The following is a 23,194-nucleotide window of genomic DNA, read 5'->3' as shown; positions in this document are numbered from 1 at the left end:
GGCACCAAATCACCTGTGTCCTTCCGCATCCTCCCTGCGACCGGGAGCCTCTCCAGGCCACACCTCCCCATTAAAGCTGAGCTTTCTCAGACCTGCTCCAGCCCCTCAGGTTCCCGGCGAGTTGTCAGTACGGGCCCTTGGTTGGATAAATACGGGCAGCTTGCACGGCCCCTGGGGCAGAAGCAGCCCTAGACTAACTCGTTGTTGGAAGCCAGCTAACCCGGGGACCCCTTTGTCTTTTCTCCCTGGCTGAAGGTGATCACCATCTTCACCTTGGTGGAAGTCGTCCTGACGTCAGACAGCGGCCCCCTGAAGTACAGCGCGGTGCTCAAGAGACCGGGCCAGGAGAAGTGAGAGCCGTGGGCTCCATCGCCTGCTGCCCTGCCGTGCCGCCAGACTCCTCTGGACCAGCCAGGCCTCGCACTGCGCTCACCTAGCTCTGCGGGGTGCAGCAGGGAACTTTTTAAATTAATTCAGTTTTACTTCTTGTTTGGATTTTATCCTGGGCGGCAGGGGGATCTCGGCTCTTTCCTGGCTGAGATCATTGAAGCTATGGGAACATTAACGCTGTTTCTAAAATATTTTTTAGCCTTTTTTTTTTTTTAATTAATGCTGCTGACCGCCCTCCCTCCCCCCCACGCAAGCCATTCTCTCGGAGAGGCTGCCGCTGTCCCTGCTGCTTTGGGCTGTTCTGGGCATGGGAGAACCGGGGGCCACTGACAGGGTTCTTGCTGAATTCTGCATCCCGTAATAAAGAGCTGGCCAGCGGTGGCATGTGTGTGGCATTCATTTTGCCTCCCCCAGATTCCAAGGGCGGGAATCCTGGGCAATCACTCGTCTTCCCGGCAGGCTCGGGCCTTTCTGCGCTTGCTGTTTCTCAGCATATTGTGAAATTCAAGATCATGCAGCAGCTACCTCATCTGCGTTTCCCACTCCGGCTGTACTTGCACAACAGAAGAGGGGGCGGGGGGATGAAGGATGTTTGTTCTTGGCTATCACAGTCGATTTGTTAATCTTTCAGTCTGCGTGTTTAACAGGAGCCATTGGCTTTCTGAGCCAACTGCTCACACTGTGCTCCAGGGTAATCCTCTGTCCAGGGATGCCTGGGACTCTCCTGCTGGAGATGATGCCGTTTCCTGGGGTCTGTGGAAAAGCTGCACAGGTGGAGAGCACCTGTCTGTGTCAAATTCAGCAGGCCCCACCTGGATCTTCTTGGGATATTGAGAAGGAAACGCAGGCCCCATCCCTCCTCTTCCCTTCCCATTCAGCCGTCCTGGTATGGACAGCAAGTGCCAGACTGCCCGGTGCCTCTGAGCCCCAGAGCTCCTTTGCCTGCTCCCCACGCCCTCTGGCCTTCCCCTGCCTCGACTCATCCCAGCCAGTATCACCGCACTCCGCATTTCAGCTCCTCTCTAACTCCCACGTGAGTCACGGCTCTGCAGGCGCGCTCCAGCGAGCGCTGACCAAGCCCTGGCACAAGTCACAGCCGGCGAGCTGCTGCGAGATGACAGGGGAGGGGAAGGGGGGAGGTATGCAGAGGAGCTTTAAGCCATTAATCATCTGGCTTAGACCAAAGTCATCCCACGAGAGAAAACCAGCAGGCCCCGACTTCCTCCAATCCTGAGTGTCTCCCTCTCGTAAAGCACAGAGATTGCGGCATTCTGCTGGGGGTCTTCCCAGGCCTTGTCCAGAGTGAGAGTCAGAGGGGTGGTGGTAGCTTGTGTTAAAGGCAGTGGCTGTGTAACAGAGACTCCTGGTCGTGGTAGCTAACCCTTGCGACAGCCCCTGGTCCAGGCAACGCCTGAGTGTCATTTGGGGCAGGGGGGCGCGGAAGGAGACTGGCCTAGACTGGCCTTCTAGAGCAGTTACTGGTTCAGGTCAAAGCAGGAGCAGGCGATGGAGCCCTGCGTGGTTTAAGCCCCAGTTCTCTCAGACCCATCTGACCCCTTGCTCCAGGGCCGGCACCAGCTTAGCAAGCAGGTGCATGGGGCGGCCACTCCGGAGAGGGGCGGCAGGTTCAGCATTTCGGTGGAGGGTCCCTCACTCCCGCTCGGAGCGAAGGACCTCCCGCTGAATTGCCACAGATCGCGATCGCAGCTTTTTTTCTTTCTTTTTTTTGGCTGCTTGAGGCGGCAAAACCCCTGGAGCCGGCCCTGCCTTGGTCTTCCTAACGTGGTCCTCTCGCTGTTCGGATGGACAGGGTAATAGTTAACCCTGTTAACATTGTGTCACTGAGCACCTCAGTCAGCCCCGCCTCTGAATGGTCCTTCCCTTTTGCAAAGCCAGGTGAGCGTTTGATATGCTCCTTGCAGGGAGTGGTGGGCAGCTCACACCTGGTGTCCCACTCTCTGCAGCTTGAGCAGATCCCGTTCCCAAGGTTCCCCTCCCAGACGTAAAGGACAAGGAGCCGACAAGACGGCAACCCTCCCCCACACCCCGCCCTGGCGTCATCACCTACCTCGGCAAAGCTTCTCTTCTGAGTGTGTCGGGCAGCCTCCTGAGCTGGAGCAGTGGGGCTTCCATTCAATGGCTCCCTCGGCAGCCACGTCCTGCCCATACAGCAAGCAGGGGTCATAAGCTAGGGTAGTAAGCACACACCACCTTTCCTAGCGAGAATTGAGGTGGGATGTGACTTTAAAGCGCAGTCACTCTTCCTGATTAACTCCATGTATAGACACACTGGAATCAGAGTGCCTCCTTCTGATTTAGCTTAATCCCCTTGCAGTCCACACCTCCTTGCCATGTGTAGACAAGCCCCGAGGCCCTGCTCAGTTATGCTGTTAGTAGAGACAGCAGTTAGCAGGACGCCTAGTCCTATGGGAAAGCAGAATCAGCAGCAGTCTGTCCCCATGGGAATGGTGGTGCTGTTCCCAATTCACGTCGCAGCTTCCCGGAAGGATCCAGGAGGCCGAGAAGGGGGGCACGGCACGGGGAGGGCTTTGTTTCAAGCCTAATATGTTTGAGAAGCAAAAAGGAGCTAGAATTGCAATCAGTTTAACTCCTGACCCTTCCCACTTCAAAAGACCCCTGTAACAAGCACAACAGAAAAGGTGACTGGTTTCATTCATGAAATTTTTCTTGCGCTTTCCCCAGTGGCTTGTTTCCCTCAACACCGATCTGTTCTTTAGAACAGGATTTACTGTTGTTCTGTCATCGAGCCAGGCAACCTGAAGGCTAAAGATCCCCTTGGGGAAACACTGACTGCTTGGGTGGGCGGCAATTGCTTGTAGCAAATCTATTTTAAGTCCACCTCTTTGCTGAACTTGTCCTGGCCTTTAACAGTGTCATTGCAGCCTTGAGCCTCATGGGTACATACCAGAGTGTGGGGGAGAAGAGAAGTGAGGAGCCAAGAGGGCATGTTAAACCAGAAGGAAGCTCAGGCTGGTTGTAGCTGTCTGTAGAGAGACAATGGAACAAATGTGCAAAGGTAATACATCCTCCACTCTGCGGCGCAGCTCCAGCCTGCGGTGCTTTGACTGGGAATGCGCTAGCCGGCTTTCTTTTGTACACACACTAAACCCCCTGGGTGCTGAGCAAATGTGAGTTAAATGCAGTAACCGTGGGTGGAGAGCGTGACCTCCAAATGGTTAACACTGATTGCTGGGCTCTCGCAGCTGTCACAAGTTGTGCGGCTCAGTTAGGACCGGGGTGAGCAGGAGCCCAGCTTGCAGACAGCACCTTATCTGCTTGGAAAATGTGGCTACAGCATGAAGAAGGCTGACCCCCAGGGCCATGTGTGTGAGGACATGGTGTAATGAGAAACATTCTCGCAAAGCCAGCCTGAGCCGCATTTGTAACCAGTTAGTGGTTTAGTCAGCAGGCGGTATCCTCTGTCCCCACACAGCAGTGTCCCACAGGCCTTGTCTATGCAGGAATGTTTCCCCAGGCTGTTTTTTTCCGTGGGAAGGACACCAAAAGAGCGCAGCCCCACGGCTCTGGGTCAGCTGAAGCTACTTCCAGTGCGATTCATTGCAGCCATGGAGCTCTGCACTTCTCCTAAATAACTGCACCGCATTCTGGGCGGATATCCCACAGAGCCACACTCTGCTGCCAAACTTGGTGCATTCTGGGATTTTTCCTGTGGGGCATTATGTGATACCTCCCCAAACTGACTGGAATTCTGGGACTTGGGTCAGGCTAAGAAATTCCCATAGTGCTTTTTCTGTGTTCCCATCACTCCACTGGCTTTGACATGGCACTGAGTCATGTCCTGAGAGCTCCTCTTCTGCATTTGCTTGTCAATCTTTACATCTGGGGGATGCCTGTTGAAACAGGACAGGCCGTGCTTTTGTCCCAGGGCAAGGGACTCCAGGACCTCCGGAGGGACCAGGCAGAAGCACGGGGCTGCTATAATGGTGCCTGGTATGTGAATTTGCCATCAGCCGTCACCGCAAAGGGCACACCTAGGTGTGTGCCAGCATTTAAACAGGGAGGTAACAGCCAGTAAAGATGACCCCAGAGTAGTAACAGGCATGGGCCCAGCCCAGAGTGAAGCAGTGCAGTGTGGGATAGCAGTGGGAGGACTGCCTGGATTTGTCCCCACACGAACCTTATCCCAGGATCACTCATTCTTGGAGTAGAGTGATGCCGCTTCCAAAGTGGATTAATACAAGTGAGTTAAGATGCCAGATACCCTGGGAAAAGGACACAAGACAGTTTATACCGAAAAGAACTAAAGTGATATAAGAAACCAACTTTCTAGTGTAGACAAGCCCTTAGACAGGCTGCAACGGTTCTGGGGCCTGGCCTGAGGCTGGGGGTGGTGCCTTCCAGGACCAGGTTCAGCACTCTGGATATAACCTCCTTAGCCCCCGGGCAGCCAGCGTGGCTGATCCTTGCTCCAGCTCCACACAGCGTGGGCTGCCCCGGGGTGCTGCTCAGGCCATTCGGTGGCTCTCTCCTCGGGGCGCCCAATCCCCTGCTGAGGCGGGGTGGGAGAGCAGCCCAGATTTTCCCAGTATGCACCAATGCAGGTAGGCAGGATGGTGAGTGTGGCCATGTAAACCCAGCTCCCTGATGCTAGTGGGGCAGCGTGGCTGCTCCTCGTGGCGTCTGCTGGAACTGGGTCCCTGAGACTGTGGCGCCCCGGCTGCACGCAGGGCGGGTCCTTGCAGGGCACTGGTCTGCGCTGGGGAATGCTGCTGAGTCTGAACGCAGCGGCCAGCAATGGTGTTGGCTGCCGTGATGCCGAGCATGGTTCAGCTGCCAGCCTAGAGCAGGGCACGCCCCGGCCAGCCTCCTGACAGCGAACTGGCATTCGAGCCCCAAGCCGGGCTTTACGTGTGGCTGGCCAGCGCCATGCAGGACGAGCCTCTGCCTGTCTGTGCTCCGTGTCACTCCTGTTCCGATGACCCTCGACAGCCACCCCGGGGCAGCCCAGGCCTTGGAAGTACAGGAGGTTAGTGAGCAGGAACAGACATGTGGACACGGCTCCTGTCCCAAGCAGCAGCATTTCTACCATCCAGCTCCGGAGGCCAGTGCACTGGGAGGGAGGCTCTGTGGGCCCTGCCCCCCACCCCAGTGCTGATAAATGCACACGGGGCCCGCACTGCTGCAGGGAACCACTCCCACCCCCAGCTAGTGCTGCCGCTGTCCATGGAGCCCGGGAGCTGGTGCCGGGTTATGAGCCAGAGACTCGAGGGAGGAGAGGATCTAAGAGCTTCGTGCCTGGAACCTGCCGTCCGCGCCCAGAGCTCCAAGCCTAGCGCTGCAATGGGACTGTGTCCTGACCTGCGCAGAGAACCCACCAGGAGCCCGGTGCTCTGCCCACCTCCCATTGATTGGCAAGTCAAGGGCCTTTCCTTTGGAGCCGGCTTCCCCTTCCCTCCCTAGGGACTTGCTCGGATTCAGCAGCAGAATGGCGCTGGGTACGTCTACACGGCACTAAAACCCCCTGGCACGGAGTCGCAGAGCCCGAGTCGGCTGACTCAGGCTGCAGCTGTGGGGCAAAGCATTCCAGTGTTGGACATCTGCCCCCATGCCAACATCTGCGCTGCAATTTTAGAGCCCAGCCCGAGCTGAGCCAGCCATGCCCATACTGGTGCGCCTGTCCTGCGCCTGCCTGTGGTGACCGCCAGGCCGCGGGGCGGCCATGGGGGCAGCTGTCAGAGTATTTCCCGAAAAGGCCAAGCTCGGCTCCTTGTCATGTCCTCAGCCGTGTTTTCAGCCCTGCTTTCCTGACTTTTCAAGGCCGTCTGTCTCTCCCTAGGGAAACGCAGCCAAGCCCGATTCTTCCAGCTCCCCGGCGCTGCGAGCTCTTCCTGAGCTCTGAACGGCAGCACCTTTGCCCTTGTCTGTCGCCTCCTGCTCCGGGGGCTGGGTAATACATGGAGGGAGGGAGCCATCTGCACCACAGGGATCCATGAGACCAGTTGCCGAGGGGTGGCAGGATGTAAGAACGGCCACACGGGGGCAGCCCAATGGTCCATCCAGCCCGTGGCTGTTGTCCAACAATGGCCGGTGCCGGGTGCTTCAGAGGGACTGAACAGAACGGGACAATTATCAAGAGATCCACTCCCAGCTTCCGGCAGTCAGAGGTTTAGGGACACCTGGAGCATGGGGTTGCCTCCCTGACCATCTCGGCTAATAGCCATTGGTGGCCCTGCCCTCCATCAATTAGCTAATTCCCGTCAGTGGTAGAGACAGGGCTAGAACCTAGACAGACCCCACCAGGTCCATCCCTCCGATCGCTCTGGCTTGGCTTTGCCCATGTCCACACTAGAGATCCACATGGACGTCGCTTTGCCCATCACTGGGGTGGAGCGAGGGCACAGGCACCAATGACGCTGCTCCGCCACTGGCTCAGGAGAGGATCCAGTTGCCAGTCAGACGGACGGGGGATTTCGGGACTGGAAGGAGATGGGCAGGGTTGGAATTTGGGTCTGTGGTTCACTCACAAGTTTCTTTTGTGACTGCAAAGCCGCCTCCTTCGTTTGCAAGTTAAATAGCTCAGCCTCCTTATCAGAAGGGCCAAACCTTTTACTGCTCCTCCCAAGGGGTCATTGATCCTCAGCCAGCGTGCTCAGAGGAGGCCTGGATCTCTCACCCTGCACTGCCTGTCTTGTGGGGGGGCCTCAAATCCCAGCTTTGCCCTCTCGATGGTGACACCATGATCTCCAGGGTAAAGCGTGCGCCTGGGGGGTGGATAACAGGAAGCTTGGCCGGGGTCTTTGCAATGGCCGGAGTGGGCAGCCATTAGCAGAGCAAGCACTGGCCACTCTGCAGGGCAGAAGGAGGAGCAGAGCCCTCAGCCCAGCTCCCTGCTGCTGTCCCTGCTGGGATTTTGTTTCTTTGAATGTGATCAAAGCGTCTTTCGCCCTCTGCTGCAGGACTTCACCACCCCGGCGCATTGGGCAATGTGCCAGCCGGTCCAAAGGTGAAAGGAGGCGTCTATAAAGAGACAGCTCCTTCTCCTTGAGAGAGACCGGCAGAGTTTGCATAGGGATTCCCCCGGCAGCTGCAAAATGAGCTCGGTGCAACTCCTGGCCACCGCTGGCATCTGCGTCTACCTCTGCCTTGCCGTTGGCCTCGCCGCTGCGCCTGTGTCTTTAGGTGAGAAGCAAACTTTCCACATGGCATGAAAGTCTGATTTGTACGGTGAGGGGCTTTTCCAGCTGGAAACCTCTGCTGCTTGGTCAGGCTGGTGGGTGTCTTGTCACATTGGCTAGAGGGCAATGATTGGGCAGTGAGATGTCCCTGAAGCAGCCAGCTAAAGGTAGGGGTGAGACAAGCTACAGATCCGCTGTTCTGACCGACCTTGGAAAGGGGGAAGCTTCACCTTGGGAGAGGGGTTTGTCTTTTGGAAGGGGGGGGGGTCCATGGGGCAGATTTTCTCTCCCTGTGCTAGAGCCAGGAGCACCCACTGCCAGCACTTTGCTGTCCTGGTGTCTTGGTGAATGTGTGCCCGGACACCAGCAGCAAAGCCAGGACGGCAAGCCACAAACTGTTGCTGCTTCACTGAAATCCTCCTTGTGAAGACAGAATGATTTAGGGGCAGAGCTCGCTGGGACCGGTGCTGCATTGGAACAGTGCGTGGACGGGTGGGGAATCCCTCGTGTCCCAGAGTTCGATGTAGTGTCAGTAGTGTTGACTGGTGAACGCAACAGAGACGTATAGAGAGGCCCGGCTTGACAGAGCCCTGGCTGAGATGATTGAGGTGGGAATTGGTCCCGCTCTGAGCAGGGGGTTGGACTAGAACCTTCTGAGATCCCTTCCAACCCTGAGATTCTGAGAGTCTATGGTTATCTGGCCGTTCGATGATGCTCCCCAGCACGCTGAGGGTCTAGCTACAAATTCTTCCCTTCTTTGCCTTGCTGTGGTAGCCAGGTTGGTCCCAGGATGCAAGAGACGGGGTGGGGGAGGGAATCTCTTTTATTGGCCTACCTTCTCCTGGGGGAAGGGACCAGCTTTCTTGCACCGAGCTGAAGAAATCATCTGGGGAGCTTGAAAGCTGGTGCTTCCCACCCCCCCACCCCGTAATTCTCTCCTTGGTAGAGACGGAGAAACAGCTCCTGCTTTCTGGAGGGGACCAGCGTGTAAGGGATTAGTCGAGTCTGTCAATAGCGATTTGCTCTTACAGAATCTAACAGGTCACCGGGGTTGTTCACAGCCATCGACAAGCAGCAGCTTCCTCGGCTGGTTGTGTGACACCCACTGTCCTTTCCTGGAACATCTGTCACGCGCTATGGACGTATGGGGCTTTCATGGAGCGTGCCATGGGAAAGCCAGTCCCAGCCCTTGTCGGGTCCGGAGGCAGGCGAGACCCCTGTCTATAGCAGCATGTGGCCGTGCTGTTAAGAGCGAGGTTTTGAATCACTTGGCTCAGGCCATGTTCGGAGGAGGGGACTTTCCGGTAACGGGTCTCCAACGCCCCCAGCTCTCTCGACCCCACCCCCACCTTAGTCCAGCTCAAACGCCCCTGCGCCCTTCCACCCCCTTCTGGCAACAGAAATGATTGCACAACGCCAGCACGGGGGACTGGACCCTGAGCCCGCCTGAGGGACTGAGCCAGCCTGAGCCCCACTGTCTGGGCGGTGGGGCTCTGAATTTGGCCCTGGGTCGCAGCAAGTCAAAGCCAGCCCTGGAGACCCTATTGAAATTGGGTCATGACCCACTTTGGGGTCCCGAACCACAGTCTGAGTAGCTCTGTGTGTGGCAGGGCAGCCAGCCAGCGTGGCGCGGGGAATCCGCAGCAGCCAGGACGTGCTCCTGTCCTGGGGGGGGGTTAAAAAGCACCTCAGAGAGCTGGGGGTGCAGGGCCCATTGACAGCGAGTGAGGTTGGGCCTAGTGACTAGGGCTCTGGACTGGGAGGCAGGAGACTTGACTCAGGCACTGGGCTGCCAGTTGACCTTGGGCAAGTTGCTGCCTCATTCTGTGCCTCAGTTTCCCCTTGGTACGGGGGATCATTCTTTGGGAATTGTGCCCCTGATCAGCGTCCCCACATGGGTTATAGGCCAGAGTGGGTGACAGGGTGGTGGGGTCTGGCTGGGGGTTCAGTCCAGCCCCTCATGTGTAGCTGCTTTGTGGGGAGGTGAAAGGCCTTTCTCTGAGCCCACTCCTAGCCCACCCCAGCGCAGCTCTCCCGCTGTCCTGGCACGGTCCCCTCGGGGGGAGCTCTGTTCTCAGGCGATCACCCTGGTAGCACCGGGGTCCCCATGCCCCCTTGGCTAGTGCCTCACAGAGGCTGCTCTCTGTCAGTCGCTGAGGCGGGTGCGCTCGGGGTGGGGGGGCCGGCGGGCAGCGGGTGTGGGCATGCGCCTGAGCTCTTGGAAGTGCTGAGCTCGCTGTGAGACAGGAGGCTGGTGGCTCTGGGTCTGGGAAGAGGGCGGGGGGACCTAGCAGGTCTTGTTTGACGAACCCAGAGCGAGGAGGGGTCGCTCTGCAGATCCCCTCCCATCCGGGTAGGTGTATCTCATGAGGCTGTGGCACGCCGGGCAGCAGCCCGGATGGTACCTGCCCCTGTGGGTGAGCCACAGGCCACTCTTGTGGGGGAAACACACAAGTCCTGGGTGCTTATCGCAACTGTCCAGGTGCCCAGTTCAGGCCTCTTGAGCTTTACCCTCACTGTGCTCGCCAGCAGCGGGCCGTGCGGAGACCGCACCTGTCCCAGGCTCTGCAGGGGCAAGGCAGAGGGGTCCTCACGTTGCACAGGATGGGAGGCTCTTCCTGGCTGTACCTCCGGAGCAGGGGCACGTACAGCCGGTGAGTGTCGGCCCAGCCCCCCAGCCCCACCCCCTCGACCCTCCACTCCCTTGACGCCGCTTACTCCAATGTGAGTCTGCACCGCAGCAGCTTTTCTCCCCTGGCCCAGTGCAGAAGTGTCTCATTCATCACCGGCTGAATGAGCCAGTGGCCGCTGGGAGCCCCAGGTTGTGTGGCCAGCATCTGTCTGCGTTATGCTCCAATTTGTCTTTCCCGCTGCAGCCAGGCTGCTAAAGTGCTGCAGGGACAGGCTCTGTGGAACTGAAAACCCGGGACTGGGGAACGGCGCCTGCCCCGTCTCACTCACGTCTGCTTGACAGGAGGGGAGTTGCCAGGGCAGATTATTTAAGGCTCTCGGGAGACACTGGGCCAGATTCTCCACTGGTGTAAACTGGCTTAGCTCCAGGAGGTGTGTGACAGTTGACATCAGCCAGGAATTTGGCCCAGTGAAAAGCCCTGAATTGGGGAGGGGGGCGGCAAAAGGGACAGAGAGTTTATGTAGGGCCTAGACAAAATCAAAATTGTGTGCTCTCTGGCTCCCCCTGCAGGCTGTGTTGATTGATGCAACTGCCTGTGCAGGCGCATAAGGAGATTGTCTGTTGTTGAACTGAGCGGGAGCAGTGGATCACGCTGGCACTTGGGCCTCGTCTAGAGGCAGAGATGAGGGGCCCCGTGGCGAGGGGATCGGGGCGTAATCCCCCCCTCGCACTGTGGGAGCCTGGCCCCTCGGCTGAGCCCAGCGTGGTGGAAAACGGCTCCGGAGGCTGGCCTGATCAAAGCCCTGCTGGCAGCGTTTGCTCTTTGAATCTCCCCACGGGAACTTGCCTCTAAAATCCTGCCCCTGCTGTGGGTCATGCCACCCGCGGGGCAGCCCCAAACGGGGAGGAAGCACCGAATTCCCAGCGCCACTCTGGGCGATTCCGAGCATCGAAATGCCCTAGCTCGTGCTCTGGGGGGCGCTGTTTGGCCTGTGTTACCCTGATTCTTTAATGGAACAAGGAGCCCTGGGTGGGGCTGGAAGACGCAGGATCTGGGTTTTTCCCTGCGTTCCAGCTCCCAGGAGGTAGAAACAGCACGGGGGACCAGATCTCCCATCATTTCAGTGCTGCAGATGAAACCCTGCGCCCAAATCTCATGCAAAACCCCAGCGAACTTGTGTGCCTGGGCACTGCTGCGCCCTCTGCTGGATGGAACCAGAACTGCTCAGTTGTGCAACATAGACCCCATACTGCAAGCTCCCACAGCTCAGGTTGATTCTCCGCTGGCCTGAGCTGTGGGAGCTGTCTCCCTCAGGAAGGTGCAAGAGGGCCTGGTGTGAAGCAGGGTGACAGTGCTGGGTGGGCTGTGCTGATGATCCAGACCCTGAGTGAGGGGTTCCCAGGGCTCGATTTGCTGTGGGAGGCGGCTGCGGGCACAGGGCCTGTCTCCAGTGGGTGCCAGGTTAACTGCCAGGAGTAGGGCTATGCTGGAGGGGAAGGGGGCTGCTTCCCAGCAGCCAGACGCTGGCTTAGCAGGATCAGTGGCTAAAGTCCTCATCCGTCTCGGGAAGACCTGGAGCTGTCTGTCCTGGCACAAGGGTCCTGGGGGGCGTTGCCCGGACTCTCACCTCCACGGGAAGGCCCCCCTTTCCGAAGCAGGCTGCGTCGGTCATGCTGGCTGCCATCCCCGTTCCCAGCCTGGAGGGGGCGTGTCGTGGCTCAGCTCAGCAGGGTGATGTGGCTGGTGCCCGCTCACCTGCAGCCCACCCACCCCCTGCTCTGGGTAGGAGGGTGCGCTATGTCCAGGCCCTGATCCCCGTGCCCTCTCTGCCTTTCAGAGGATGAGAAGGTCCCTGCTTACTGGAACGAGAGAGCCAGGAGGACGCTGGAGTCGGCGCTCACCCTGGCACCCGTGACCCGCCGTGCCAAGAACATCATTCTCTTCCTGGGCGACGGTGAGTGCAATGCCCACCTGCTGGCACTGGGTCCCGGCACAGCCGCGGCACCTGCATGGGACTCCCTTTATCCCACTTCTAATCTGCCTTTGCCCACCAAGCCTAGCCTGGTGCCTCCCGGGGCTGGGTACCGGCATCCCCCAGCCAAGGGGCTGCACCGGCAGCTTGGCCAGGGGAGCCCAGAGCTCCCTGAGGGTTTCCAGCCACCCGCCAGCCCTTGCAGAGCTTTGTTTGCAGCAGGAACCTGCCCCACATGCTGGCCATGGGGCAGTGTTAGCCAGCAGGGGACAGGTGCCGGGGGGTGGGGTCCCAGGGCCTGGCACAGGCGAGACCCTGGGGCAAATGCTCCAAGCTCAGCCCGGTCGCTCTTCCCTGCCGCTGGCAGCAGAGGAAGCAGTGATTGCGGCTTCCCTGCCCCTAGATGGTGGCAAGGCCTGGCCAGAAGGGTTCCTCTCCCCATGGAGCATCCGGCTGGGGCCCCACCCTGTGCCTCAGTGTCCCCAGCAGCGGTCTGGGCATAGCGCTATCCCGGACAGTGGCTGGAGTGAGGTGAAGGTCACCGGGCATGGCCGTGCCCGGCTGTTTGGAGGGGCTGGGTGCCTGCTGTGGCCCCGCCGGTCTCCCTGGGGTGGCAGTGACCTGGCATGGGGCAGAATCCTGCCAACTCTGGGAGATCCTGGAGTGAGAGATGGGGGGGGCTGCTCTTGTCCTAGCCCTCAGGGACCTCCACCATCACAGCTGTAGGACCCTCCCAGCTGTCTTTCCTCCTCCCCCCCAACCATGCTCTGCAGCAACTTCAAAGGGCTCTGCCCTCCCCTCCCCCCTTGAATCCTGCCGGGCTCTGCCCTCCCCCACCCTGCTTCAGTCCCACTGTGCCCGCCCCTCCCCCCTTCAGCCCCACCCTGCTCTGCCCTCCTCTGACCTCGTCTGCACCCTCCCTGGGCACTGCTTGATGCCCCATGGCCGCCCGGGTTCTGGCAGCTCCCTGGCTCTGTAGCTCAAGCCAGCATTTCTGCAAAGCGAACCCTGGCTGCAGGAGGGGATGGGGGTGAGCCTGGCTAATGTTGCCGGGCAAGCTCGTAACTCCAGGCGGGGGCTGCAAGTCGCTCTGGGGTGCGGGATCGTCCCAACCTTGGCCCTGTCCAGCCAGAGCCACCTGTGCCAGGACCAAAGCTAAAATTCCTCTCCTAACCGCGGCACGTTCCTGTGCACTGGCTGGCCAGGTCCGGCTCGCTGACAACACTGAGCACGCTGCAGCCCCGGGGCAGGCTCAGCGCCCCATGTCATGGGTGGGGAAACTGAGGCACCGAGGGAGGAGTCAGCTAGCAGCGTTGGGAAGAGAACTGAGCCACTTCAGACCCTGGGTCGCATGGGCCCCGGGGTTACGGCAGAGTCTCTGAGTGCCGGTAGCTGTGCAAGGCCTTTGCACGGTTCTGAGTCCATCCAGCAGGGGTGCCAGGGCCAGCGTGGGATCAGGATCCTCAGCCCCCGGCCGCGCAGAGTCAGGGGAATGTGGGGGCTCTATGTGGTAGCCCTCAGCCTGCACGGAGAGCGCTCCCTTGCCCGCTCTGGGCCCAGTGCTGGCATGGCCGGGCGCCCACTGGAGATGGATCTTCGCACGGGGATGGGGTCTGCTGGGCATCTCCCCCGGCTTTCACTAGTGGTGACCGTGGCTCCCGCCAGCCCCAGAACCGATCCAAGAGGCAGCTCAGCGGCTCCCCCCGCTGGCCAATCCAGGAGCAGCAGGGACTGGCTCCGGGCTGCACCCCATTGATGAGCCTCTGCCAGCCCCCGAGGCTGCGGTGCTAATGCTGGGCTGGTGCTGGGCTTGCAGGCATGGGGATCTCCACCGTCTCCGCCGCTCGGATCTACAAGGGGCAGCTGGAGGGCGGGCCCGGTGAGGACAGCCGGCTGGCCATGGAGACCTTCCCCTATGTCGCCCTCGCCAAGGTGAGTGCCCTGCCCCGGGGAGGACGGGGAAGAGAGCAGAGGGCTCTGGACTGCTCCTCGGCAGTCTCGAGATAGGGCCAGGCCCAGCCCTCTGCCCCCTGGGCTCACAGCTCGCTCCAGGGGCCCGGGGCCCCCATTCCCCCATGCTCTCGGCCCATCAGCAAAGGGGAAGTCACCACGCGGCCCATCAGCAAAGGGGAAGTCACCACGCAGCCCACACCCCGCCAGGGGTCGGCCCTCCCTGCCCTGGGCAGCGGGCGCGAGGTATGGTGCCCCAGCGTGGGCCGGGGAGGGAGGCTCTAGGGAAGTGGGGGTACAGATGAGAGCAGAGCTGGGGGTCGGCAGGGCTGGGGCCAGGGGGAGAGCTGGCCTGTGATGTGGTGAGAGCCGGGAGGGGGAGATGACCCAGACTGCGGGGGTGGAGCTGGCCTGGGGTCACCCCCACGTACTGTGCCCTGCGCCCACAGGCTGGGTTCCCCTGCGGGTAGGAGCTCACAGATGGCCCATGGGCCTCCCCCCACCACTCCACTGGGGCTCTGTGTAGCTGCTAGGAGGAGCCCTGAGGGAGTGGGATGGTCCCAAATCCCCTGGGCATCTGGCTCCACTGTTCAGTCCTCCCACCGGGTGAGACGCCCCCAGCTGCCTGGGAACGCTCCCGGGGCACGGGCTGTGCCAGCCGCCCCCAGTGCCTGTTCCCGGCCCCTTGCTGCCTTGCAGACATACAACGTGGACCGGCAGGTACCCGACAGCGCTGGCACCGGCACTGCCTACCTGTGCGGGGTGAAGGCAAACGCCAAAACCCTGGGGGTGAGCGCCGCCGCTGTCTACGGCAAATGCAACACCACTTGGGGCAACGAGGTCCACTCCGTCCTGCACCGGGCCAAGCTGTCGGGTAAGAGAGCACCGGGGACGGGGCCCGCACCACGGGCAGTGCCAGGGAGCCACCCTACCAGCACGGGGAGTGCCGCCCTCCCTGTCTGTGCCCCCTCTCCCATAGCCATCGGCACGACGGAGCCAGGACTCCTGGCCCTCCCCGCTGGCACCAGCCTGGTCACTGATCACCCCCTTCCGCTGCATGTGGAGGCTGCCTGGCAGAGACCGGCGGTAACCCCTTCCTCCCCTCTGGTGCGGCAGGCAAGTCGGTGGGCATCGTGACAACCACCCGCGTGCAGCACGCCTCGCCGGGCGCCTCCTACGCCCATGTGGTCAACCGGGAGTGGTACAGCGATGCCGACCTGCCCAAGGAGGCCGCCAGGCAGGGCTGCAAAGACATCGCGTACCAGCTGGTGCACAACACAGACATCAACGTGAGCCGCCAGGGGCCATGGTGTTGGGGGACAAGGGGCCCAGGGCATGGAGTGGGCACCTCCCGGACCTGCAAGGCCAACGGGGGCCCAGCCCCCAGCAAACCACTTGGGGCAGGTGCTGCCTGGCGCATGGCTGGGGCTAGGGGAGAAACCTCTCCAGTGAGCCCAGATCTTGTGGCATCGCTGTGACCTCCCGGCACACCGCGGAGTTTGATCCTGCCCAGCCGGGCTGATCTGCACCCGGGCGCTGAGCTCACAACCCCGTCATTTACCCAGCAGGCCATGACGGTTCAGCCTTCGCTTCTGGCTGTTTATTCCCTGCGCCCGGCTGTGGCATTGTGGGGAGGGGAGCAGGGGGCAGAGATGGCTCCCTCCTTGGGTCCATGGGGCAGGTGTCACACGTGGAGGGGTTCACGGGGGACTTCCCCCGCAGGGATGCTCCATGTCAGCTGCCCCGTCCCCTGCTGCAGCCGGGTGTGTTCATCCAAAAACACAATATTTGCTCTTCTGGCTGCCCCCGAGCTCCCCCCCCAATGGCAGGTCTCTTCCCCTTCCCCAGAGCCCTGCCCCCCGGAGGAGGGGGTGCAGTTATGGGGCCCTGGTTTCCTGCTGGGGTGCCTATATCCCAGCCAGTGGTTTGTCATGACAGCCTGGATGGGACTTCCCTGCCCAGCGGGTCCGTGCACTCCCCATGCCGGCCAGAGGGGGCGCTGCCGTGGTGCAGCTGGCTCCTGGCCACGACTCTGGTACCCCATGCAGGGGGCTGAGCACTGGCTCTGCCAAGCCCGGAGGGGTGTTGGGGTGCGCTGGGCTCCGCTACTGCTGACAGCTGGGCTCCTCCTCTACCCCCCGCCCCGCCGTCTGCAGGTGATTCTGGGCGGTGGGAGGATGTACATGACTCCCCGGAAGACCCCGGACCCCGAGTACCCGATGGACCCAAAGCAGAGCGGGACGAGGAAGGATGGACTCGACCTGGTTGAGAAGTGGCTCAGTGCCAAGGAGGTACCAGCTCTGCCCAGGCCCCCAAGCAGAGGGGCAGGGATGAGGGGGGCCACAACCCGTGAGGGGCCAGCCCAGGGGCGGCTCCTTTGCTCGGGAGTGGCCCCGAACGCACTCGGCTAGATCTCCTATGGGACAGTCACACGCTGTGTGTACCCCGGACATGCTGTGCAGGCGTGGACGTGCCCCGACATGCTCCGGGGGGGGCGCCCGTGGGGCCTGGCTGCTCTGGGTGTGCCCCGCGGGCGGCTGCCTGAGCCGTGTCTGTTCTGGTGGCAGGGGGCGCGGTACGTCTGGAACAAGGAAGGCCTGGACGCCGTGGATGAGAACTCCACCGACTACCTCTTGGGTAAGGTGCCAGCCGGGCTGGGCCTGCCTGTGCCCCTTGGCTGGCCGCGGCGGGAAGTGCCGCCCCCTCGCTGCCTATGCAGTGCCGTTAGCTGGGCTAGTCCGGACAGGGCACCCCGGGGCTCGGTCCCCCACAGCAGGGAGCTCCCTGGCCCGAGCAGCAGCCCCGCCACGGGCAGGAGGGGGCTGGCATCCGAACTCCGTTGGGGACCATCTCATGTAAACTTGCTGCATTCGGGGATCCGCTCTGCCTCTGCGTGGGGCTGGGCCTAAGAGCTGCATGCACCCCACTGCTGCCCCAGGGCACAGAGCGTGCCAGCCCCTTGGTACTGCCAGCCTGCCCAGGCTGAGATACCCGAGAGAGAACGAGCCTGTAGCCCCTGAGCACCCCCAGATGGGCAGGGGGCCGGGCTGGTCACAGCTGACCCAGGGGCTGGGTGGGTGTCAGGCCCGGGTCAATAGGATCCTTCTCCCAGGGCCGGCCCTTAGCAGCCCCGGTAGTGGACAGGCTGGGTCCCCGGGCAGCACCCCGAGGCCCTGACGCTGGCGGCTTATCCCGGCAGGTCTCTTTGAGCCCAAGGACATGAAGTACGAGCTGAACCGCGACGCCAGCACGGACCCCTCCATCGTGGAGATGACGGAGAAAGCCGTCCGCATCCTGCGCAGGAATCCCCACGGCTTCTTCCTCTTCGTGGAAGATGAGTCACCCCGTGGAGCTGGCCCAGCCCCTCCCCCGGCCGAGAATGCGGGGTACCCCCCCAGCCCTGCCCCTCCCGCCGGCCAAGAGCACGGGGACCCCCCCCAGCCCAGCCTCACTCCTGGCCGAGAGCGCGGGGTCCCCCTGGCCCTGCCCCTCCCCCCGGCTGAGAGCGCAGGGTTCCCCCCCCCAGCCCAGCCCCACCCGCTGGCTGAGAGCGTGGGGTCCCGCCCCCAGCCCTACTCGCCGGCCAAGAGCGCGGAGTCCCCCACCTGGCCCTGCCCCTCCTGCTGGCTGAGAGCGTGGGGTCCCCCCTGGCCCAGCCCCATTCGGCGGCCGAGAGTTTGAGGTCTCCCCCCGGCCCTGCCCCTCTCCCCAGCCGAGAGCGTGGGGTCCCCCCGGCCCAGCAGGAGGGAGTGGCATGGCCCTGGCGAACGTTCTGCCGAGGGGGTGGGGGTGTCGGCCGTGCGCCGGGGGCAAGTTATCGGCCGTCCCAGCATTAGGGTTGACAACTTTCTGATTGCAGAAAACCCAACAGCCCTTCCCCACCCCTTCCCCGAGGCCCCTGCCGCCCCCCACTCCATCGCCCCTGAATCACTCGCTCTCCCCCAACCTCGCTCACTAGCTCATTTTCACCGGGCTGGGGCAGGGGGTTGGGGTGCGGGAGGGGTGCAGGCTCCGGGGCGGGGCCAGAAATGAGGGGTTCAGGGTGAGGACTCGAAAACTGGACACCTGACAACCCGACCCGCGATGCCAGGCGCAAAGCCGTGACGTCTGCCCCAGGGGTAGACACCAGCCCGGTGCCAGGCAGGGGGCTGGAGTGGGGCTTGGGGGGCGTGACGGCCTCTCGCTCTCTTCCCCTTCTGCACGAGGCAGGATCGACCACGGGCACCACAGCAGCAGAGCCAAGCAGGCGCTGAGTGAGGCCGTCCTGCTGGACCGGGCCGTGGCCCGCGCCGCCGAGCTGACCGATGCCTCGGAGACCCTCACCGTGGTCACGGCCGACCACTCGCACGTCTTCAGCTTCGGCGGCAGCACGCCGCGCGGCAACAGCATCTTCGGTGAGCGGGCGGCCGGGGGGCAGGGAGACCCGCTCTGAGACTCCGTACCCGTAGGTGGCAGGGCAGGTACCCTCCCCCAGCTCTGCCGGTGCCCCTCCCCCCCCACCCGCTGCCCCCTCCCCCCCCAGCTCTGCCGGTGCCCCTCCCCCCCCCCCCGTAGCCCCCTCTCCCCCCCAGCTCTGCCGGTGCCCCTCACTCCCCACCCGTAGCCCCCTCCCCCCCAGCTCTGCCGGTGCCCCTCACTCCCCACCCGTAGCCCCCTCCCCCCCAGCTCTGCCGGTGCCCCTCACTCCCCACCCGTAGCCCCCTCCCCCCCAGCTCTGCCGGTGCCCCTCACTCCCCACCCGTAGCCCCCTCCCACCCAGCTCTGCCGGTGCCCCTCATTTCCCACCCGCAGCCCCCTGCAGTCCCAGGCCTGGTATCTCTAAGCCTCAACTCCCCACCTACAGTTGTTAGCTCCCTTGGCACCTGCCATGGGCTCTGCTGCGGGCACTGAGCTGTGGTGCCGCCCCGGGCATCCCCTTATGGCCATGGCATGTCCAGCGCCCAGGCAGGAGGGGGTTGTGTCAGCCTGGGGCTGCCATCACGTGCCAGCCGAGGGTCTGCTGACGTCTCCCCGTGTGCGTGACAGGCCTGGCACCCAAGAAGGCCGAGGACCGGCGGCCGTACACCAGCATATTGTACGGGAACGGGCCGGGATACGCCATCGCGAACGGGAGCCGGCCGGACGTGAGCAGCCTGCCCATCGGTAAGAGCCGCCGCCCGCCTCCGCTGGGCCCAGAGTCCGCCTGCCACCAGGGTGCCCGACCCCTTGCTCAGGGAGGTGTGTGCCAGCCCGAGGCACCGGGGAGGGGGCGCGGAGGGTCACTTCATCCCATGCAGCTGAAGTGGAGAGCCGGCGGGGGGGGGGTCACTGCATCGGGCTTGCCTGAGCCCACCAGCCCCCCCACCAGCTCTGGGTCTGGGGAGGCATCGGGAGCTGCTGGGAGAGGGTCTCGTGACTCACGACCGCTCTGTCTGTCTGGCTCCCCACGTCACCTGGGCAGAGGACAAGGATTACCGGCAGCAGGCGGCCGTGCCCCTGGACACCGAGACCCACGCCGGCGAGGACGTGGCTATTATGGCCAGGGGCCCCATGGCCCACCTCTTTCACGGGGTGCAGGAGCAGAACTACGTGGCCCATGTCCTGGCCTACGCCGCCTGCCTGGAGCCCTACCACGCGGGCCCCGAGTGCCCGGCCCCGAGCTGCAGGTCAGGCAGCCCAGGCCTCGGCCACCCCCCCAGCCTCCTGCTCTTCGCACTCGGGGCAGCCTGCCTCCTGCTGAGGATGTGACAGTGGACGTTGATCTTGACCAGCCTGGGGGACCCCCCCGTGCCCTCTGCCAGCAGAGCAGCCAGCGCCCCCCAGGCTGCAGGGCTGGGCCGGGCCGGCCCCGGTACCACACGAGAGAGACGCTCTCGCTTGCCTGTGTATATAATTTTGTAACCGTCTCCTTCCCTCCCAGCCCCCCAGAAATAAAATCTGCTGCCGTTTTGTTCTTACCCACGTCTCTTACTTTGCCGGATGGTTCCCCCCACCCGGAAATGTCGGAAGGGTCCTGACGGGAGCCACTAGCTCCGGGTACGTCTGTGTCAGGCACTGCAAGGCTCACAGCATCCTGGCTGTGGTGCCACAACACTCCCGGCACTGGCTCCCCCACGGCACAACAGCTGAGGGTCGTAGAGACGCCGGGTGTCCAGTTTTTGACCGGAACGTCCAGTCGAAAAGGGGAACCTGCAGCATCCGGTCAGCACGGCTGACTGGGCAGCTCAAAGTCTGGTTCGCAATAGCAGGGCTCCACCCACACAGTTCCTGGGAAGCGGCAGCATGTCCCGCCGGCTCCTTGGCAGTGGGGTGGCCAGAGGGGCTCTGCGTGCCCCCCTCACCCTGCTGTACCCCGATTTCCTCACCACAGCCCCTCGCTCCAGGGATTGACCCCTGCCATCCCCCGATTGGGTGTATGGGCAGGCTCTGCATCACCTCCTCCCAGCCCAGCTCTGCAGACAGCCGGTGAATCCTGGGGGATGGGAAACTGAGCGCGTGGGGCAGGGGTGGACAGCAAGTGATGGGGTGGGGGCGACATAGGTGGGGCAGGGGGTGGGGCCTCTGAGGAAGAGGCTGGGCAGGGGTGTTTGTTTTTCAGGGATTAAAAAGTTGGCAACCCTGGGCGGGGGCAGGTGTCGCTTGGCTGGAATCCCCTCCGGCCATTACAACGCCCCCCCCCAGCACAGTCACGACCCCTCCCCATTTCTGTCAACGCCCTGGGCACGACCCATTAACATGCGGCTCGGACCTCAGGGCGACTGCTCGGCACAGCAGGGAAGCTTTTGCTTGCTTGGGAAAGGGACTACGTCTGGGGCGGAGAGCGGGACGGGGGGCACCTCTGGATGTTACCGCTCTGTGGCTGCAACGGCTCCTGTTCCCCCTGGCTCCCTGCCCAGCTGGGGGGCAGGCTGCAGCCGCGCCCAGAGCACTGGACCCGTGTGGACACAGCTGAGACCAGCCAAGCTGCGCTCTGTAGCCAGGCAGCGGGACCATTGGCCCCAGGTGAAACAGACACCGGTAATGGCCCAGCGCTGCCAGTCGAGCGATCTCGGTGCTGGAGGCTTCTACCCACCCAGTGCTGCCGGTCAGGGATCACTGGCCGGCAGGGCAGGGCCTGGTTTCACTTTGCCTGGCAGTGCCATGGCTATCTCGGCAAAGCCAGATTGCCAGAGTACGTGCCGTGGCAGAGGGCTCCCTGGGGGTGAGTGACAAGGCCCTTTCACTGGGGGGCAGTGGGGTCTGACCCAGCAAGGGAGAAGCTGCCTTGGGCCGGGTGAGATCTCAGACCAGGGGCTCTGGGCGTTCGCTGTTTCCCGGGGCCAGTGCAAGGATATTTTGCGCCCTAGGCAAAACTTCCACTGTGTGCCACTCCTCCCCGCCCCCCCCCCCGGAGCATCGCTTATTATAAACTTTCAAAAATGAGTTCTGCACAGTGCGGCATTGGGCATTAGAATTAATACTCGTTTGGCTTGAAAAATTATTAATTTCATTATTTAGCATATTTAATGAAAATCAATGGCCTTGGGTCTCGTGCAAGTGGCTAGAGTCCCTCCTGCCCCCCTGCCCGGATCTGGAAAGGGCTGTTTTGGGGATCAGAGCACAGAGCTGGGAGTCGGGATCTGGCTGACTTCAGGCAAGTTACTTCCCTGTTCTGGGCTCCAGCGCTAAGGTGTGAAATGGTTCCTTGCTCCTGGGCTGGCATGTGCAATGCAGGCGGGAGGGGGTGGCTGAAGGCCTGGCTTCCCCACAGGTGGGAGGCGAGGACAGAGTTCCAGCCTCCGTCATGACCGTCCTGGTTGCTTTACTCTGCCCCACGCCAATGGCTGCTGAAGCCCCTGACTCAGAGAGCTCGGATTCTGGGTCTGATTTTCAGAGCTGCTGAGCACTGGCGGTTCCCCCAATGTCTGTGGGAACTCTGGGGTTCTCAGTACTTCTGAAACTCAGGGCAATTTATTCCGCCTGCTGGGCCAGGACTGAGCCTGCAAAGGCAGGTCCATACACACCTCTCAGTCCACAGCAGATCTCCCCTCGCTAACAATACAAGCAATCAGGATAATGAGGAGGGCAGTTGGCCCAGTGCTGGGAGCAGGGAGGATATGGCCCTAATGTGGTCACTAAACTTCTACCTAGTAAAGTTTCTGGTGCATCAGTGGGAGATCAAACAGGTCTTGGGTGCTGCAGCCTGCCCAGGGTTCAGCTGCACTTAGCCTGAGTTGCTGGCGCACTTGCAGTGGCTGTGCACCATGCAACTGGTCACCCACGTTCCATGAAAATCTGGCTCTGACGGTGGCGTAATTAGACTTGAGTTACTGCCGAATTGCTTAGCACTGTCGTCCCAGGCTGGCTGCAGACTCAGGCAGACAGACCTGTGCCGGCTACACGCCCATCACCTTCGGAAGATTTTCCTTGGAGCCATAAGGGCTGGAGACAGTCGTGTTTCGTCACTGAAAACTTGCAGGGAGCTGCCCCTGAATCCTGGATTAAAACCTTGTGTGGGCAGATGCAGAGCTTAGGGCTTGAAGGCCTCTGCTCTAATGGGCTGAGCCAACGCAGAACTAGGAGCCTCGATCTCCTGTGTTCAACGCTTGCCCCCAGCCTGCCTGCTGCTCCCCAGCTGGGTCCCCACATGCTGGAGGTGCTGCTCACTCCTGACCCGCAGCCCCCTGCTACCCCAGCTCTGTGGGCACCCGTGACAATACGCCATCCATGGGCACCCGTCTGCCAGCAGCAGTCCCTGGGCCCTGTGATGTCTGGGCATTTTGCCCCCCTCTAGGGGCAGAGAGCCCATCAGCTCTGCTGCCGTGCCACCCCCAGCTTCAGAGGGGGAGAAGCTGCTTGGCCTGGAGAATTATTCCAGGGGCTGGGGGGAGCCTGGAGGAAAAGCCCAGCTCAGGGCTGACCCCCCCCTCCACAGAGCACATTACTCTCAGCAGGGAAGGGGGCAGCTATGAGCTGCTGAGCCCTCCCCCCCCCAGAGTGAGTCCCCCCCCCCCACTCCTGCAAGCCTGGGGGGAGGCCCCCCACTAGGTCTGCAGGTAGGGGGGAAATTAGAGGTTCAGGAAGGGTTGGGGTTCCCTTTGTTAATCCGCCCCCCCCCAACCTCCAAAACCAGC

The 23,194-nt window shown here is 62.0% G+C and overlaps 2 protein-coding genes across 6 annotated transcripts in view; both read left to right on the top strand.

Annotated features, from left to right (window-relative positions):
- DIS3L2 (DIS3 like 3'-5' exoribonuclease 2) overlaps positions 1-768 on the top strand; it is a 299,945-nt gene extending 299,177 nt beyond the window's left edge. For all 4 annotated transcript variants that reach the window (XM_050963773.1, XM_050963771.1, XM_050963772.1 and 1 more), the window contains one exon: positions 256-768. In XM_050963773.1, coding sequence (XP_050819730.1) covers positions 256-354 — 99 coding nt within the window. In that variant the 3' untranslated portion in view covers positions 355-768. The remainder of the gene's footprint in view (positions 1-255) is intronic.
- A 376-nt stretch (positions 769-1,144) lies between these two features.
- Positions 1,145-20,038, top strand: LOC127056251 (alkaline phosphatase-like). Of its 2 annotated transcripts, none has more exons than XM_050963814.1 (13): positions 1,145-1,423; positions 3,283-3,427; positions 7,329-7,551; positions 12,018-12,134; positions 13,969-14,084; positions 14,802-14,976; positions 15,219-15,391; positions 16,259-16,393; positions 16,670-16,739; positions 17,302-17,436; positions 18,305-18,496; positions 19,128-19,244; positions 19,543-20,038. In XM_050963814.1, the coding sequence occupies exons 3-13, from the start codon at positions 7,464-7,466 to the stop codon at positions 19,827-19,829; spliced, it is 1,605 nt and encodes a 534-aa protein (XP_050819771.1). In that variant the 5' UTR covers positions 1,145-1,423; positions 3,283-3,427; positions 7,329-7,463; the 3' UTR covers positions 19,830-20,038. The 2 variants fall into 2 exon arrangements, with proteins under 2 accessions (XP_050819771.1, XP_050819770.1); XM_050963813.1 differs by having other exon boundaries at positions 1,145-2,286.
- The last annotated feature ends 3,156 nt before the right edge of the window (positions 20,039-23,194 follow it).

This window comes from Gopherus flavomarginatus, chromosome 8 (assembly GCF_025201925.1).
Source record: "Gopherus flavomarginatus isolate rGopFla2 chromosome 8, rGopFla2.mat.asm, whole genome shotgun sequence".
Classification (NCBI taxonomy): Eukaryota; Metazoa; Chordata; order Testudines; family Testudinidae; genus Gopherus; species Gopherus flavomarginatus.
The sequence above is the reverse complement of the archived record's forward strand: the minus strand, read 5'-3'. Positions and strand labels throughout refer to the sequence as shown.